This window comes from Triplophysa rosa, linkage group LG11 (genome assembly GCF_024868665.1).
Source record: "Triplophysa rosa linkage group LG11, Trosa_1v2, whole genome shotgun sequence".
Classification (NCBI taxonomy): Eukaryota; Metazoa; Chordata; class Actinopteri; order Cypriniformes; family Nemacheilidae; genus Triplophysa; species Triplophysa rosa.
In genome coordinates, this window is record NC_079900.1 from 92,235 (window position 1) to 112,861 (window position 20,627).

A 20,627-nucleotide genomic window follows, 5' to 3' on the forward strand; every position below is an offset into this window, starting at 1 on the left:
TAAAACGAATTGTTTTCTCAAAATTGGCTACTGTATTTGAATATTAGAGCTCATAAAACGAATATTTGATTGTTATTATTATTTAGATAAGGGTTAATGAGAAATAGTTTTTATACATTTTGTCAACCTCTGTGCAAATGCTGTATTGGATTTTCTTAAATAAATGGCACATGCATAGTGCCACACACTTTTCAGTTCACATAGTGTAAAGCAGTAAAATACAGCACGCATCAGTGTTACCAGTAGAGTGGTTCTAAATAAGCAATTGTAACTTGTAATTTGTACCTCTATATTTCAACATTTTTTGTTTCCTATGTACATTTTGGCTGTCTACGTGAGATTTACAAGTCTCATGAGAGTAATTCAAGATCACAGAGCAGTCGCAGTTCTGCGATATCATACGCTGACTGCGCAGCCTGCGCATGCTGCAAAAAGTCGAATGTGTGCTTACGTCGGGCGGCTTCAATTAATTTGAGTGACAGTAAAACTGACCAATCATATCATCTTTCTAAACGAGCGCGCTTTGTTTTTTGCTAACTTTCCGCCATCTGGGGGTTGCACATTTGTTTATGTTGCTTAGTTTTATTTGAGACGAGTGATTTTGACTGGTCAGTCTTAAATTTAACATATTGTGCACACAGTATTTGCTGTTATTCTGCATAACAGGGACATTTGATCAGATAAATGGTAAATTTACTACGGTCAGTTCCATACGTTTAGTTCACTGTAACGTTACCAGGTTAATATGAAGATTTATTATAATCACAGTTTATTTGCTGGTGAATCTCTGTTTACTGTCTGCTAGTGTAGGTGTTCTTTGCTGAGAGCGCTCTCATGAGGTGAATGTGTGGGGGGGGTTGGGTTCGCAGAGGGCCAAGGCTCAAACGTCACGGTTCGCTATGCAACTGAATGCCCAATGAAGCCGTTGTTGTTCTCATTTATATATTTAATGTTGCTGTTGTCAGACAGAAATAATAATTACAGACAGATGTTTATGTTCATATGTCAAGTGAGTTAAAATGGCTTACAAGTAAGCTGCGGTTTGGTCATGAATGTGCTGCCAGAGAATTTTGGTTAACGTGACCTCTGTCCCAAACCTGTACGAATGTCTTTGTTCTGATGAACTCAAAGGAAGATATTTGTAAGAATGTCAGTAACCAAACAGATCTCATCCCATTTATAAAAAAAAAATATCAGACTTAGAACAACCTGAGGGTGAGTAAATGATGACAGAATTTTCATTTTTGTCACGTTCACACGGCGAAAGAACCCAATTGCAGGCAGCGGGGATGAATGTGTTAACAAAGGATATTTATTACAACAAGACAAGTGGGGTAAAGACAGGACATAGACTAACTATCACTAAACTGAAATAAACAACACTAGACAAAGACTAGACTGAACACATGCTACACTTGACTGGGGTTGTCACAGAAAACAGGAACACACCAGTAAACAGGAACACAGCAGTAAACAGGAACACAGCAGTAAACAGGAACACAGCATACAGGGGAATTCACATAGGTAAGCACACCACACACAATGACCGAGCACAGGACAATGAAACATAAGGGCATTTATAGGGGAACAAACAAAGGAAGATAACGAGGGGCAGGTGAGAAACATAAGACACGGCAGGGAAGCAATATAGGAAACGAGAGGGGCAGGGCCAATGACAAGACACGCGAAAACACATGGAATGTCTAAAGATAAAAACATCCCATGGCTTTCTCACACTAAACATAAGGGATCTGTCCTGATCCTGCCACACGACAAGAAAATCATGAACAAGAAGGCAGGACCGTGACAATTTTTGGGTGAAGTATCCCTTTAAACATGTTTTAGGTTATGTCAGTTAGGGGCTTCTCTCTGAGTTCAGCTTTTCTGTGTTATTAATTTGATTTAATAGTGCGTCAGACGTCCTAAATCTGCTCTGCATGTGTTTTTAACAGTAGAATATTTTTACAGAATCATCTCTGTGGTCATCTGTGAGCTACTGATCTAGTTCTTAGTACAACAAATGCTTATAGGAATCTTGCTTTCAGGACAGTATACAAATGTGTTCTATAAAAGTCTCTCTTGGTCCAATCCTGTTTCTGTCCAGCCCTTATCTGATCTAATCCATGACTGAAATATCATATTGCAGGCGTTGTGCAGCAGGAATGACCTTTTATTATATTTACAATAACTGCTTTATTCACATAGGAAGAATCTAATGGACTTCCTTTAAAACTGTATACGTGTGAGAAGTTTATCTGCAGTAGTGAAAGAGTTTGAATGTGTTCAGACAGACAGACACTGAAGTCTGAAAGACTGTACTTTAGAATGAAAACACATCTATTGCATGAGTCTAATGTCTCTCTGTTCTGAACCTAAATCTACTGAACGGTGAGTGAATTTATCCTCCTGATACTGTACATCACAATAGTTGAAACCAAATCAAAAGTTCTTTAAGTTCTGAGGTCAGTAATAAAGGTATATCCGTAGACTGAATCATCAGATTGAATTTATTCAGATTGTGAATGTAGTGTTTACATGAAAGGTCAATAAAGTGATCTGATTGATGTGCGTGTTTACATGACTGTTTATAATCTGATATAATCTGCTGACATGCGCACACTGCACAAGTGTTCAGCTAAATACCCACTAAAACAGTGTTTTAAAGCACAAGTTGTGTATATCTTATTTTACAAACGGCACGAAAAAATGTGCAGTTTATAAAGGCAGAGTAATGTCTCGTGCCAATGAAGCACGAGCACACCTGATGTGGTTTACCATGACAAAACTACCAAGCAGTGTTGGGTGTAACTAGTTACTTAGTAATTAGTTACTATAATTTAATTACTTTTCCCTTGAAAAAGTAAAGTAAGGGATTACTCTTATTTTTTCTGTGATTTAATTACAGTTACTTCTGATGTAATTAAACTAAATACTGTGTGTAATATATGTGTGTGCAATATAATATATATAATATATAATTCAATTATTTGTCAAGTATGGTGACCCATACCCGAAATGTGTCCTCTGCATTTAACCCATCCAGAGAGTAGTGAACACACGCACAGCAAGTGGTGACCACACGTACACCCGGAGCAGTGGGCAGCTATCACTGCAGCACCCGGGGAGCAAGTAGGGGTAAGGTGCCTTGTGCCTTGGTCAAGGGCACCTCAGTCGTTACCCGCCGGCCCTGGGGATCGAACCGGCAACCTTCTGGTCACAAGTCCGACTCTCTAACCATTAGACAATAGTGGAACTCACATCAAAATTCAGAGTCTAACTTTAAAATCCGTGCTTTAATGTATAATTCTCACATTTGTAATACATTTGCCAGTTAATAACACTACTTAATGTAGTTTTATATGAACAGCCGTTTCATGTCTATGCTTGAATCACTTAACTAATCAAGGTTGATATAGGATATAGAAAGTAATTAGTAATAAGTAATTAAATACTTTTTGGAGAGAGTCATTTGTACAGTAATCTAACTACACTATTGAATATGTAATTAGTAACTAGTAATTCATTACTTTTTCAGAGTAACTTGCCCAACACTGGAGGAAGTTCATGTGATGTGTTGTCATATAGCTTTAGTGCGTTAAGCACATTATTTTCTGCTATAGTGAGTAAACATTTAAACATGCACACTTCATTGTTTCATTATCACAGTAGCACATAGTATAACGCTGTAAATCTCTTTCAGTGTGAACACATTATTCAGATCTTGTCTCGTGTGTTCAGGATGGGGTGAGAATATGACTGAAACCCTTTCAGCTGGGGATGCTGTATGACTGCATGGGCCCGTTTCAGAAAGGAGGTTTAGTGAAAACTCTGAGTAAATTAACCCTGAAATGAGGGAAACTCTGGGTTTTCAGTTTCAGAATGTGAGTTATGTCAAACCCGAGAAAGTGGGGTAACTCAAGCCCATTTCTAAAGGAGAGGTAACTTATACTCAGAGTCAGTAACCATAGTAACTTACTCTGTGATCCTAACCTGGTCGGCAGCAGGTTTTCTTTGGTAAACCCAGAGTTTCTTTCCATCTCCTCCCCCTTTTAAAGCACAAGTGGTGTAACTCATTCATGGCACACATTATGATCACACAGAGACCATCTCAGTGACTTATATGTCATGTGTGCTTTTATAGAGGATCCTGCAGTGAAGAGGCTGCATTCATTCATAGGGATGTACTTTGATTTCAGGAGAGCAATTTAGGACCCGAGTGGAATTTTGTCATTTCCCCGTGCATTTTCCTTTACAGTGAATTATATATTTCACCACAATACGGGATGCATACCACTCCATTCCCAGAGCAGCTCTGGGTCTCTCTGATCATTGCCTGGTTCATCTTCTTCCGACCTACAGACAGAAGCTTAAATCTGCCAAGCCTGTAGCAAGAACAGCAAAGAGATGGAGCAGCGAAACAGAGCGGGCCTTACAAGCCTGTTTCGACTGCACGGATTGGAGTGTCTTTGAAGCTGCAGCCACTGATCTGGATGAGTTAACTGACACAGTGACATCCTACATCAGCTTCTGTGAGGACATGTGTATTCCCACCAGGACTCGCTTAACATACAACAATGACAAACCATGGTTTACAATGAAACTGAGACAGCATAGTCAGGCCAAAGAAGATGCTTACAGAAGTGGGGACAAAGTCTTGTATAATCAGGCCAAAAACACACTGACAAAGGAGAAAAGAGCAGCTAAGAGAAGCTACTCTGAAAAGCCGAAGAACCAGTTTTCAGCCAACGACCCTGCATCAGTGTGGAAAGGCCTGAAAGACATTACCAACTACAAGCCATCATCCCCTCAGTCTATGGGTAATCAACGACTGGCTGACGACCTGAACGACTTCTATTGTCATTTTGAAATGCAGAGTCTCACTCCACACCCACCCTGACCCTATCTCTGCTATACCATTAACACCTCCTCTTGACATTCAACCTGAACTTAAGATCTGCGAAGAGGATGTGTGCCAGCTTTTCCGCAAACAAAAGATCAGAAAAGCACCAGGCCCAGACAATGTCTCACCCTCCTGCCTGAAAGTCTGTGCGGAGCAGCTGTCGCCCATCTTCACTAATATTTTTAACAGATCTTTGGAGCAGTGTGAAGTCCCTTCATGCTTCAAACGCTCCACCATCATCCCTGTACAGAAGAAACCCAAAATATCTGGATTTAATGACTACAGGCCTGTTGCTTTAACATCTGTGGTCATGAAGTCATTTGAGAGACTTGTACTGGCCCACCTGAAGGACATCACCAGACCACTTCTTGATCCCCTCCAGAATGCTTACAGAGCAAACAGGTCTGTGGACGATGCAGTAAACATGGGACTGCATTACATCCTACAACACCTAGACAGACCAGGGACTTACGTCAGGATCCTGTTTGTAGACTTCAGCTCGGCCTTCAACACCATAATCCCAGACCTCCTCCTGCCCAAGCTTACCCAGCTCTCTGTGCCAACCTCTACCTGTCAGTGGATTATTAACTTCCTGTCGAACAGGCAGCAGCTAGTGAGGTTGGGAAAATTTAAATCCAGCGCACCGGAGCTCCTCAAGGATGTGTTCTTTCTCCACTGCTATTTTCACTCTACACAAACGAATGCACCTCTACAGACCCTTCTGTCAAACTCCTGAAGTTTGCAGATGACACCACAGTCATTGGCCTTATTCAAGATGGTGATGAATCTGCCTACAGAAAGGAGGTTGCTCAGCTGGCTGCCTGGTGTAATCAAAACAACCTAGAGCTGAATGCATTCAAGACAATGGAGATGATGGTGGACTTCAGAAGGAACCCTCAATCACTTCCTCCCATCACCATCCTGGACAGCACTGTGGATACTGTGGAGTCATTCAGGTTCCTGGGCTCCACCATCTCTCAGGACCTGAAGTGGGAGTCCCACATAGACTCCATTGTAAAGAAGGCCCAGCAGAGCTTATACTTCCTCCGTCAATTGAGGAAGTTCAACCTACCACAGGAGCTACTGACCCAGTTCTACTCAGTGGTCATCCAATCTGTTCTGTGCACTTCAATTACTGTTTGGTATGGCTCGGCCACCAAATCAAACCTACGAAGACTACAATGGACAGTTCGTAGTGCTGAGAAGATTATTGGTGCTCCTCTGCCCACACTTCAGGACCTGTACGATTCCAGAGTGAAAAACAGGGCAAGAAAAATCTGTTAATATGTTTATTCTACTATATACTACCCTGTACAATGTCTCTTATATGTTATTATCCCCCATTTTCTGTAAAATAGTCTTTATTTTATATATGCACAATTTAGAATCTTTTAGACTGTAAATCTTATTATATTTGTATTGTCATTGTGTTGAATGTCTGTACTAGGAGCTTCCAACACCAAAGAAAATTCCTGATTCTGATTCTGATATATCAAAACGTATCAACTCAACTCTCAACTCAACTTTATTTATATAGCGCTTTTACAATTTTCATTGTTACAAAGCAGCTGTACATGAGACACATTGACTACAAGCAAAATAATCAAAGTCGTACCTGCAAAAACAAGAAAAGGTTGAAAACACAGAAGACAGACACACCCACACACAAAACACTCCACACACACAACACGCACACGCACCAACACACACAGACACAGAGACACACACACACACACACACACGTACGTACACAGACAAGTACGCACACACACACACACACACACACACACACGCTCAGTGAGAGCACACATTTAGGATAAAGGAGAGAGAAGCACAGGTCAAATATAACAGACTATAAATTCCTATATGCAATATTAATTAAGTAAAACTTTAAAATTCTAAAGCAGCCCCCCCGGTCAGGCAGATAGTGCAAAAACAGTATGCAAACGGTGGCGAGGAACCCAAAACTCTAATCGAGAAAAAAAACCTCAGGAGAACCCAGGCCCAACCAGGGGATTCCAGTTCCCCTCTGGCAAAAGCTGCTGCCTCTGCACAAGCTCCAGAGAGCTTGCACAACAAGGCTAAATAAAATAAATAAACTTAATAATAAAATAAATTATAGTTTAAGATTATCATTAATAATCTAATAGCATTTGAAATTTTGTGGTGAAGACATGTCAAGAGACCGCGTCCTTCTTTATCCAGCTCTATCATCTCAGCTCTTGTCAGGTCCCCACTTCCCATTCTCCGCTCTACCATCAGGTCAGGCCATGAACTGCATCCTGCTCGCTGTGGTAACCTTGGAACAATGAGACAAGACTGGCTGAGAGTAGAGTACTGTTCTGTACTCTTTGATGCAACAAGTACATCAGTTGTGTTTTTGGTTCCGGTTGATCTAACTAATGCAGCCTAAACCCTCAGAAGATTTATATTATGGAAGAGTAGTGTATGCAAGATTAAAAAGATGCGTCTTTAGTCTAGATTTAAACTGACAGAGTGTGTCATCCATCATTACATCAATAACATCAGCCATCGTGCGTGTATTACATCAGAGCATAGTTTTCTATGGACGATGAGAAATGACTTTAAAAAAGTGTATAAATAAAGTGCGTGAATAAATAAATTAATAAAATACAGACATACATGCAGAAATGGAGCGATAAAGGTAATGAACAATTCATTTATAAGCACAACCATTCCTACCCGAATCCTGCTCCGAGCAGGATTCGAACCGGTGATCAGTCTGACTTTGACAGAAGAGTCTGACGCCCTACAGGTGTCATATAAATCATAACGTCTCTTATTTATAACTACAGCTGATTGGGGACTGAGAACATAAGATATTTTTTATTTACTTATTTCTGTTGTTTCATTCATTTTCTGATGAATTTGTTTGTTTATTGGTACATTTATCTATTTATTAAATTAAACTTAAGTCACTTTCAGGACATCAGTAAATCCACTGTATGCAGAGCGGAAAGTGGGCCTCACTCTCAAGAGCTTTATGCCGCCATGTTGTTTTTTTGGTGCCGTTGTCATGGTGAATGGTAATTTCGGAGCTCCATTGATCATGGCTTGTAGTAGTTGTGGTGCACGTGCTTAACTCAAGGTAAGTCTACCCAGAGTTGATAGAACTAACTCAAATCAGCTGTTCTGAAAACAAAAACTCAAAGTTTCGCATATCGGTGTAAACCAAATCAGAGTTCACACTTTAATTCGGTGTTGGTTGAACGTCCTTATTGAAACGGGCCCCAGGTGTGTCTCATGGAATAATCAGGACAGTGACTGATTTAAACGCCTGCAGTTCTGACCTGAAATGTCCACTGGGTGGAGCTAAAAGACTTAATTTTCTCCGAAGAAAATAGCTGGGGTTCACCATTCTCAATGAACCAATCTGCTACATGCAACCAACCCTCAAGTGTGATCATCCTCATGTGAGGGACCCCCGTCCTATAAAACTATAATCACCCGATTTAAGAAATAACATTATAAATCTAAAATTAGTTCCTAATAAGTCACATTATTATATATTTTTTCACTGTAATGTACTCTAAATGTATTAATTATTTGTGAATTTATTTAATTTTAATCAAAATTTTATTTATATTAATCACATTTTATTCGATTAAATCTATTTAGTAGATTAATCACTTTTTTGTTATTGCATTTTTTTAATCTAATTTATTTACTTCTTTTAATCATATTGTTTATTACTTATTTAGATCAGATTTTTCCTTGTTTTAATGGTTATTCTCTATATTTTTATGCGTACCATCTGTTACTGCCCCGTTATATGGGATGAATTTAATATCAAATTGATTAACAAATGCATGCACAGTCATCCGTGAACGTGATAAAGTTACACTTGTATTTTAATATTCACAAACAAATGCCGTATGATTTGAATCTGTGAAATTTAGATTGTAATAAACATGAAGCGATTTGTACAAATAGAGACAGATTTGTGAATACAATGTTTTATTTTGTGTTCATGTATAATCATTTTGCGCATACCAATGAGAAGTTGTGCATTTGTGTTTCCTGCAGCGTGCGTCCATTCATCCTGTTCTGTGCATTCGGATTTTGAGACGTTCTTTACGCGGTTTTGCATTGGACAATCCACACACAAACAACTTCAGATCCACACACAACCGTGCATAAACTACGGCCTACCACTAGATGGCAGTCTGACGGATGGAGTGCCTGTTCTTCACCCAGTGGGGGAAGAAGGGAGGCTTGTTTAGTACGCCGACCCCCCTAGAAGAAAGGGGGGGAAGGTACTGTCATAGGTTTGGCCTGATGGACCTGCAGGAAGGCCATAGCGTGGAGAGGGGACAGCTTGGCCCGCAGCAGAGTAAGCTCTCGACACCTAAGATGCCGAAAAACCTACATGCTTTGGAACGGGAGTCTAGGTTGAGCCCCTGGGGGACATCGACGTATCCTCTAGCTGCCCCACCATCGAGGGGAGAAAGGGTGATGGAACTAGTTGACATGTACGCGCCGAAGGGGGCGTTCCAGGTCGTACTAAATTCCTCGTGCACTTCCGGGGAAACACGGCACTGGGGGCGAGTGCGGCTTGGAGCCGCTCTCAAACCTGATGTACCGTGTATCCAGCCGCGAGCGTTGGGAGAGGCAGTGCGGTGCACCGCAACCCAATGCCGGCGGTCCGGGAAAGCATGGCTGACATTTCAACGTCCGCTTCTTCCTGATCTCGACCCCCCGAGGGAGGGAGCATCAAGGAATCGTCGGAGTCCGATGCCAGTAAGTCACCCTCCGATGCTGCAAAAGACATCTCATCATCACGCACTGTTTCCGAATATGTGGTTGAGGAATGAGACGGTGGGACCGTCTCATGGGGAACGGTCAGACGAGCGAGACGAGGTGCGAACGGTCCGGGAGCCGGTGGCTGATGGATTAGCACTCACAGTAATCCTCATATCACCCTCGCTGCTCGCCGTAGCGGGCGGCAGGGCTGTAGTCCTGCCGTCACGGAACGGGAAGCAGACGAGGTGGTGGCTGTGTTCCCACGGGACCTGTGACGCAACATCTGAATCATCAACCGCCCGCAGTGCGGGCAGGACGTATCCACAAGTGCTGCCCCAGCGTACTGGAAGCAGACCTCGTGTCCATCCCCTCCTCGATGAGTGTGTTGCACCCAAGAGAACAGCGGGACATGCCATGCTGGAGAAATTTGCTCTTTTAGAGAAAAAACTCAAATAATTCTGGAACCGCCGAGACGCCCAGGGGAAGTCACCGCAGGAAGGGACAGTCCGCTGCACCACGTCGTAGAACCGATAGTCTTGTAGTTACTATCTTGTAGCGAAGTCTGTTGATCATGAGCGAAGGCTCCGAAGAACAAAAGGTGAATGAATGAGGCACGCCGTCTCCCTTTTATACCCGGATATCTGGGGGTGGAGTCCGGCATGCAAATTTCATTCGCCAATTTCATTGGCCTTTTCTAAGAAGTCGGAAGCGATTGGTTCTCAGGGACGAACACCATCTGTCGGCTCGACACAATGTCGAGAGACCGACAGAAAGGGAACTGTAGCTTAACTGAAATTATTACAAAAAAGTCTTGAACTTTGAATAACAGTTTCTTCCATTTTTTCCCTGGTTGCCTTTCCTTCCTCCCTTACAGCAGCATCCTTCTGGGAGCCAGGAGAAAGCTTGAGATATTCAGCCAATCACAACGCACTGGGCAACTGGCTAATCAGAGCACAGCCATGAGTTTTGTCAAAATCCAAGCGTTTTAGAAATGCGGGGCATAGAGGAGCTACACTAATGTACAGTATGTAAAAGAGTTTCTTCAACCGTAAAACACAATTTATTACACCATAAACACAAGTCAATTATGTTTTTAATCATGTCATTTCACCCCTTTAAGGCAGCACACTTCATGTAGTGTAGTGTTCAGTTTTGAGATTTTGGTAAACATCGATTTACTTTCCATTTCTTCTTTTGCAAAATTACAAAAATACAAATTAAGGTGTTTGTTTAAAAGCCTACTATCTGTTTGCTTCTGTAGATTTCTTTTAAATTAACCAAAATCAGCTATATGCATATTTAAACAACATGTAAAGGGAACATACTCTTGATTTAAGTCATTAACTAATAACTGGGGAAGTTCTGTGGTGATATGCTTTAGTGATTTTGTTTATTCATCTGCAATGCCTTGCATCAAATGTAAGAAAATTAGCTCATTTTAATTAACGCCTGATTCACATGATATGCATGTGTCGATTTTGATGACAAGAATTTTACTGTATTCAGCTGTCGTTTACATTAAATTAGCCTGTATGCTCATGATATTGCATTTAGCTCAGTGTTACTCAAATCTTACTCAAAACTTTTCTGCCGAGTTTAGACCTGAAATAAAACACACCTGAACAAGCTTAATCAAGGTCTTTATGCGGCGCTGTGCGCAGATCGATCGGCATATGTAAAATACAGCGAGAGCGACTGTAAACATACAGACCAATCTGCACTTGAACGTCTCTCGCTGTATTTAACACAAGGAATCTCTGAATTAAGCCCTTGCTTATGCGTGTTCAGGTGTTTTATTAGAGTCAGGGCTACACTTGGTTGGCAGGAAAGTGGATCTCAAGAGCCAGATTTGAGTAAGGCTGCGTAAGCTAAACTTTAGCTAACTTATTACATGGTATAGCTAGTTACTAGCAAGACAAATTACTCATATTTTGCTTTTGTCTTTTGGATAATTAGCTGTAAATTCGAGGCACTGGTAGCTTAATATTTTTTATCATCACTCACCGCACACCAAGACAAAAACAACTGGAATAACAGTGGTCTGGTGATCTCAATGAGCTACCAATAAAAGTCATATTGAAGCCGTGTGGATTCATCATAATTACATGAATTTCTCAGGTTGGTGCATCACCTGATGGGCTCATTTACTGCACATGTTGTTGAAAAGGCTGTTCGGAAATTACATTTTAAATACAGCAACAACTCCATCCAGTAATTTGTAGATGACAGCTACTTCTGTCCAGCAAACTCACTAAAACACTGGAGCAGAAGTTTGTCTTTGTCTCACTATGTTATGATACACAAATAAAGAGATGTAGAATTCACGTACTTTTGTCAAAAAATTTTTTTTAATTTTAATTATTATTATTATTTATTATTAACTTGTTATATGCATAATGAACAACAATGATAATGCAGGATGCTATTTATTCATACAAAGTGAACATGTTTTGTTATGGTTTACAACACATATTAATCATGATGCAAAATACGGTCACAGTGTTGTCAAGATATGTCATGTCCTCGGAGTACTGTGAAAACGAATATCATAAACAAACATGTTTAGAGGAATGTTGCAGAAGGTGATGATTATCCATCCTGCACCGAAGTTTCACATGCTAAGTGATGCCGCTCTGAGCCCAGAGATCCAGCGCGAGTTATTTCCAAACAAAAAAACTGAAAACTGCACTGTTTTCAACGCCGATTGTGAGTGCAGTTGTAACTTCACTCCTAATGTGTTTAGCTGTATCACATGTATCTACTTAAGTTCCAGTCGACGGTGAAGGATGTCACTTCCCAATTCAAACACACGCCGTTGAATAAGCCCACCCCCGCCATTGATTGACAGGTTTCTGTACAAGTCAGAGGAAACAAGTCATTTGAGTTTTGGCAGGCTTAATACGCGACACCAGAGGAAGTGAAATGGCATATGGGGAATTGCTATTGCGATTTAAATTTGGCAGGGTCGTAACTCGTAAGACACAGGTAATTCATTTGCAAATAGACTTTGCTTTTCCTTTTGAAATTTGCAGACACTGTACGTTCGCGTAAATGCAAATGAAAACGGTTTGCAATTGCGTTTGAATTATGTCACAATTTTGACACGAACAAATAGAAAACGCATTTGCAAATGCAGTTTGCAATTCCTTTTTAATATAGTCCGCAGAATCATTCCATACTATTCTGTAGACTTTGTACATTTTAATAGAGACAAACATGTAGATATTTGCTAGAGATGTTTTATTTAAGATGAATATTTATGATTACAGACAAGCTACAATGTATTGATATGCTATTTGTAAATTAAAACATATTTGTAAACTAAAGGAGCATCTCATGGAGCATCTTAATAAGGATCTGAGCTAGCATGAGCTAAAAATGAACTGTTGCGTTGTTATGCACGACTGAACATAAAATGAACAGACGGAGGTGCTCTGTTTATGATTTTTTTATTTTTCTTTGGTCACACATGACTTCTCTCTTTAAAGTCGACATGAAACGGAAGTAGCGATAGTATATTTTCACGTATTGTGACGTATAGTTGAGTGACACTTTTGAAATGAGAAAAAGTGTAGGGCGGGACTTGATTTCATCCATCGAGAACTGATTGGATCGTTGAAAATTGGGCGTTGCTAACAAAATGGGAGCAGATTTGAACGCCACTTTGCAATCTGTCAGTCATTGTAGCCCCGCCCTCACGCCATTCCTCGTGACCAGAAGTGAAGAGAGGTTAAGGACCACTTGTGTGGGCGGAGTTACGCCACCACTATTTTTACACCGGTTGAGGCGGCCAAATATGGACAGGATTCCAGTCAGAGAATCAGAGATTGGATGTTTATTATTTAACAATGAGACACAACCTGAAGATGTTTAAAGACCTGATGGACTCACAGGATCATAAACCAGCCGAGTTCATTGTCTCATCAAGAGAGATGGAGACTCATCCTGGTTCATGTGTTCTTCTGTGTGAAGATGGATGTGATGAAGCGCTTTGTTTCACTCCTCCATTAAAACCAGCTCGTCCAATCACAGCAGAGGTCAAAGGTCACAGCGTGACTCTGAAGATTCCTCCATCATGTCCTGAGACAGTAGAGGTCAGATTACTGTACAGAATAAAGAAGGAGACGGACTGGAGATGTGAACGTGTGCTGAAGGGTGAAGATACAGTGACTCGGACTGATCTCAGATCAGATACTGAATATAACATAAAATGTGCAGCGCTGGGGAAACTCAACTACACTCAATACAGTCATGAGATCACAGTCAAAACTCAAGTAATCACTCGTTTAATGTATATCAACTAATACAGTGTTTCCCAACCTTTTTTCTGCCGCGGCACAGTTTTAATTTGCAAAATATTTCACGGCACACCAGCATCACATTAACCACTAAAATATAACAAAATGGCACAAAACTGCATTGCTTTAAATTGCTTGTTAAGACAGCATATTATAATAAACGTAGTACTCACATATGATGTCAATGTGAAACTTGAGCTTGTTTTGATGAACACAAAGATGATATCCTCGCTGGAATTGATGACAACGACACACGGAGCTCTTGGTCAACTGCTCTCAATCTTTCTCTATTTTTGTTCTTTATATAAGTCAAACTGGAAAAGCTGAGCTCACATAAGTAGGTTGTGTCTTTTTTAATAAGTGATGGATGTTTTGTTTGTAAATGACGTTTAGATGATGGTTAGATAGTTTTTCTCCACAGACTAAGCATAAGGGTAGTGCTGCCGAGCGATCCCCGGTGAAAGTGAATCCATATGACAGATAACTGTCGCTGTATTGTCTTGAGCTCACCGTTTTTGCTTTCTTTCCTGTGTCTCCACTGCTAGAGCAGTGTTTCCCAACCGCTGCCATGGAAAATGGCCAATTTTGAATAATAATAAATAAAATGTAGATGTACAGCAATGTTTTACAATTAAAAGTAAACCAACTGTGACCTCATCGCGTATTTGACCACGTATACGTGATCTCATCCAGGAGACTGTACGAATACGTGACCTCGTAGCCAGCGATATTACCATGTGCGAATTCCACACATAATTACGAACACGATACTAAAACCAACGGGAAAACATGAATAAATTATTGAAAAGAAAATCTAACGACCCTGAATCGGAACCTGAGCCATCTAGCAGTGGAGACACAGGAAAGAAAGCAAAAACGGTGAGCTCAAGACAATACAGCGACAGTTATCTGTCATATGGATTCACTTTCACCGGGGATCACTCGGCAGCACTACCCTTATGCTTAGTCTGTGGAGAAAAACTATCTAACCATCATCTAAACGTCATTTACAAACAAAACATCCATCACTTATTAAGAAAGACATATACTATTTTGTGCGTTTGAGAGATCAAACGGATAAACAGGCTTCTTTGAGGAGAAAGAGTACCACAGTGTCTGAAAAAGCTCTCGAAGCTAGCTACCTGGTTGCAAAATCGAAAAAGCCACATACGGTGGTGGAGTCATTAATTATGCCTGCATGCAAAGCAATTGTGAAAACAATGTTGGGTCCAAATGCTGCCAAAGAAATTGCAAAAGTGCCCGTTTCAAACAATTCAATTGCCAGACGCATTGACGATATGTCCGCTGACATTGAGAGCGTTGTACTGGAAAAAATAAAAACTAGCGTCAAATTTGCATTTCAAATTGATGAATCAACAGACATAAGTGGGAATGCTCAGCTATTAGCAAACGTGCGCTTTGTGGATGGTGAAATCATCAGAGAGAATTTTTATTTTTGCAAAGACTTGCCATCAAAAACAACAGGAGAGGAAATATTTCGGGTGACATCCGATTACATTGAACAAGGAGGACTAAAATGGGAAAACTGCGTGAGTGTGTGTACCGACGGAGCAGCATCCATGACTGGGAATACCAAGGGATTCGTCAGTAGAGTCAAAGAAAAAAATCTGAACGTCACGGTCACGCACTGTTTTTTGCATCGCGAGGCACTTGTTGCCAAGACGTTACCAAAGGAGCTGTCGAATGTGTTGGATGGTGCAGTGCGTATTGTCAACTTTATAAAAACAAGGCCTTTGAAAAGCCGACTATTTGCTATCTTATGTGAGGAGATGGGGGCAGACCATAAGACTTTATTGCTTCATACGGAGGTCCGATGGCTGTCCCGTGGTAAACTTTTGTCGCGTGTGTACGAACTGAGGGAAGAACTGAAAACCTTCTTAACAGCGGGAAAATCGGATGAGGAATGGTGTGCACGGTTGGCATACATGGCGGACATTTTTGCACACCTGAATGAACTGAACACGTGAATGCAAGGGAGAAATGAAAATGTACTAACTAGCACAGACAAACTGCATGGATTCAGATCAAAGCTTGCCCTCTGGCGACAACATATGGAAAAAGGCTCTCTTGAGATGTTTCCCCTTGCCCAAACTGGACATTCAGACAACTTTGCGGCATTGTGTGAGGTAATTTGTAAGCATCTATCAACTCGCGAAGAAAAATTCTCTTTTTATTTCCCCTTAACATCACCTGAAGCCTTTGACTGGGTTCGAGACCCATTTAGCTCATCTGCAATGGATAACGCAAATGGACCAATGGATAACGCAAATGGACTGTCGCTGCAGCAACAAGAGCAGCTCACTGAAATGAGACAGGACCGTGGTTTGAAAATGACATTCAGTGACCTACCTTTGGACAGTTACTGGTTGACTGCTGCCAAAGAGTACCCAGTCATTGCAGACAGTGCAATCTCAGTGCTGTTATCTTTTTCCACAACCTACTTATGTGAGCTCAGCTTTTCCAGTTTGACTTATATAAAGAACACAAATAGAGAAAGATTGAGAGCAGTTGACCAAGAGCTCCGTGTGTCGTTGTCATCAATTCCAGCGAGGATATCATCTTTGTGTTCATCAAAACAAGCTCAAGTTTCACATTGACATCATATGTGAGTACTACGTTTATTATAATATGCTGTCTTAACAAGCAATTTAAAGCAATGCAGTTTTGTGCCATTTTGTTATATTTTAGTGGTTAATGTGATGCTGGTGTGCCGTGAAATATTTTGCAAATTAAAACTGTGCCGCGGCAGAAAAAAGGTTGGGAAACACTGATCTGAGGAGCAAAAGAGACGTGAGGAAGAAGAGAGACAGAGAGAAGAATGGAGGAGAAAAATAAGAGAAGCTGAAAATGAGAGAAAAGAGACTCAAGATGAAATTGAAAGACAAGAGAGAGAATGGGAGGAAGACAAGAAACGACAGATGAGAGAACGAGAAGAAGATGAGAGAAAGAGAAGAGAGAAACATGAAGAACAACTGAGAGAAAAACAAGAAGAACTGGAGAAAATGAGACAGAAGATTGAGAAAGAGAGAGAAGAAGAGAGAGAAGAAGAGAGACAACAGAGAGATGAAGAGAGAGAGAAACTGAGACGAGAGAAAGAAGAGAAAGAGAGAGAGTATCAAGAGAAGAAAACTGAAACGATGAAACGTTATGAGCAGCTGGAGAGAAAGAGAAAAGAGATGTGGGAGAGAAAACAACGAGAAGATGATGAGAGAAGAGCAGAAGAGAGAAAGAGATGGAGGAAAAGAATTGATGATATTAAAAGAGAACAACAAGAAGAGATCAAGAGAAGAGAAACCCAGGAGAGAGAGAGAAAAGAAAGAGAAGAGGAAGAGAGAAAGGAAATAAAGGAGGAGCATGAGCGGAGAATAAAAGAGATGAAGAAGAAACATGAAGATGAAGCCAGAAAACAAGCAGAAGAAATAAATGAGTTTAAAAAGAAAAATGATCAAGTTAATAAGATCAGAAAGCATCTGGAAGAACTTAAAGACCATCATGAGTTACTGGAGGAGTTCTATAAACTCTTAAATGATGAGAATAGACACAGAAAAGCTGAAAAAAAAGGTTGAAGGATTAAAACATGAATGGAGATGTGTCATTCTGTAATAAATCATTTAACCAATAATGTGAAATATACAGTATGTCTCATCTAAAGTACAGAATTATTCTGACCAATGAGGCGACACTTAGATCACATAACTTCATCCACAAATTTTGATCTGATTAGAAATGATGCACTATCACATTATAACAATTGAAGGTCTGAGATTGATTTCCTAAATGTATATTGATTAAAAGATTAAGAAAGTAATAATTGACGACTAGCCGTGCATTAACATCCTTTAACACACGGCTAGCTGTGGATTATCCTGTTTACGCCACAGTCAATTGCCAAGTTAAAGCAGTTATTGATGTTTACAGTGTCATTTCTGATCGGACGGGTGAAAATTACAGATTTTCGTCTGTTAATTTCAAATGTTAATCAAACTGATTGGACTGTGCATTAAATGGTTTTAATGCACACCTTCCAGCCAATCAGAATCCAGTATTAATTAACATGTCATAACATTTATTAAACAGCACCATGGCCTGTTTGAATACTGGATTCTGATTGGTTGGAAGGTGTGCATTAAAACCATTTAATGCACAGTCCAGTCAGTTTGATCAACATTTGAAATGAACAGACAACATAACCTTCATTTTCACCTTATGAGTTGCTACACACCTGATCAAAAATACACTGTAAACACCAATAACAGCTTTACTTGACAAATGACCGTGGTATAATTGACGGATAGCTGTGCATTAAATAATACTAATTTCATTTAATAATAATCCACTTCGTATCGGGTGGTTCTTGGCCTCCACGTCTAGCCGCGGATTATGCCTTACTTGAAACAGAAATGGGAGATTTGAGGTAGTATGAGGATTTTAGATCATATAATTCTTGGTATTGTGGAATATTTTGTTTGAGGGCTAAACTTAATTCTGCTGGATTGTTTTATTATTGTGCAGATTTTTATCCTACTCAAGATAATCATGTTCTGTTATTAATGGTATTGAAGACATGCATGAGTGTCAAAGTAAGTTATGAAGTTATGAGCTATGATAGAATCAATGGAGAACAGATATTATATTATTGATTTATTTTTTATTTCTTCATTTTTTGTTGGAAGAGTAAGCCTATCAGAAAGTTTGTGGATGTGAAAAGAGAATTCTAAAAGTGTATGTTTATTTGGGTGACTTCTCTTATACAAAGAATAAAACTTTCTTCTAAAGGAACAAGACTATTAAAGAATCTCTTTTTTACTTTTTAGGAAATTTCACAGATATTATGACAATGCTTGTTAAATGCCTGCTGCTTTATTTGATTAAATTCAGGTTTATTTCTGTTGAGCTTTTCACCGTTTGTATTTCTGCAATGCAGCTTTGCAACAAATACATTGTGTAACAAACAGATAATACACATAAAGTAATATTTATATGGAATATAAAAAAAGTAAAAAAAATGAATTTTTCAGACATTAACTGTAATAACAGGCCTATAAGTCTGTGAGATATTGACTGATATATTATTTTCATTGGTAAGCAGCTCTGTCTCTTAAAGTGTCTTCAGATAACAGCAAAACATTTCACACTGATCAAATGATGCTGGAACAGTTGCCTTGAGTCGGGTGCTGATGGAAAGAATGTAAATGTTAAACCCTTAAAAAGGGGAGAAGATTAATAAGAAAAACGCGATGACGTTTCACCATTGCAAACCTTATGCGCCATCTTGTAACAGTTAATAAACAATATACAGCATCATTGGCAATTTATAAATGTATACACATTCTGCAAATGAGTACATACAGTTATTGTAAATATTGTGCACTTCGTTTCAGAAAATCTTACTCCGCATGACTGATGTTGCAGTAAACATTACAAAAATTGCACAATATAGATTTTAGTTCTAAATTTATTAATCTGAAGAAAAATAAACCGATATTGAAACATCTATCATTGTGAAACACACATTCAGTTTGTATTTGACTCCTTCAACATCATTAACTCAAATTATACCACGGGGCTGTTGAATGCTTCAATCTGATTGGCTGACAAACGTTCTATGGGTATGCATTAACTTTCGGTAAATGCACACCTATGAAGGTGTTCCAGGTCTGCTGACCGCATTACAGTTCCATATCACTTCGCCAAGTTTAACTTAAATGTAGCCTACTGTCCGCCAGTGAATATGTATCTAACAACAGACAAAGTGACAGGCAAATTCCATTGTCTGAGAAGAAATAACTATTAATATTTATGGACAGCATGAACATTTGAACAACAATGGCGAGAGCACTGTACAGGACTGTTCAGATGAAAAACTAAAGCATATATCAAAGGTAACGGCAAACTACATGACACAATCAGCGGGTTAAAGATAAAACACGAAGCACAAAAATAACAACAACATGTTAAATTCGTCTGTGGAATGGGTAAACGGGACTTAAAACACACAGCAGGAAGCTTTCTATGCCACTGAGAGAACCGCAGCTGGCGCAGAAACCTCCGTGTCACTTTTTTCTCTTAATACTCTTCTTATACGACAGGGGTGTTAAATACGAGAAAAACAAATCAAATATAGATACTTGTCTTTTCACTCTCAGTGAAGCAAACGCGTGTGCACGTGCACTGTCTGTCTTCCTCTCGCTCTCGGAAAACTGCATATGTGGCATTAATGCTTATAATTGTTTTTATCCATCTTACTTTCTGAAAGTGAAAGTGAAAGTGACCTATTAGTCAGATATGGTGACCCATACCCGAAATGTGACTCTGCATTTAAGTAGTGAACACACGCACAGCAAGTGGTGACCACACGTACACCCGGAGCAGTGGGCAGCTATCACTGCAGCGCCCGGGGAGCAAGTAGGGGTCAGGTGCCTTGCTCAAGGACACCTCAGTCGTTACCCGCCGGCCCTGAGAATCCAACCGGCAACCTTCTGGTCACGAGTCCCACTCTCTAACCATTAGACCACGACTGCCCCCCAGTCCTCCTACCAGCAAGTGTTGTGACCGTGGTATAAGCGGAATAATTGACTCCGGGCCGGTCAATTGTCTAAAGTTAATGCACATGCGAGGTGTAACTCCGCTTCGCGTCGTGGCCG

The 20,627-nt window shown here is 40.1% G+C and overlaps 1 protein-coding gene across 1 annotated transcript; it reads left to right on the plus strand.

Annotated features, from left to right (window-relative positions):
• The first annotated feature begins 16,754 nt into the window (after window positions 1-16,754).
• LOC130561203 (uncharacterized) lies at window positions 16,755-17,549 on the plus strand. The gene has a single exon (XM_057345381.1). It carries the CDS (start codon window positions 16,902-16,904, stop codon window positions 17,547-17,549), a length of 648 nt encoding a protein of 215 aa, XP_057201364.1. The 5' UTR covers window positions 16,755-16,901.
• The last annotated feature ends 3,078 nt before the right edge of the window (window positions 17,550-20,627 follow it).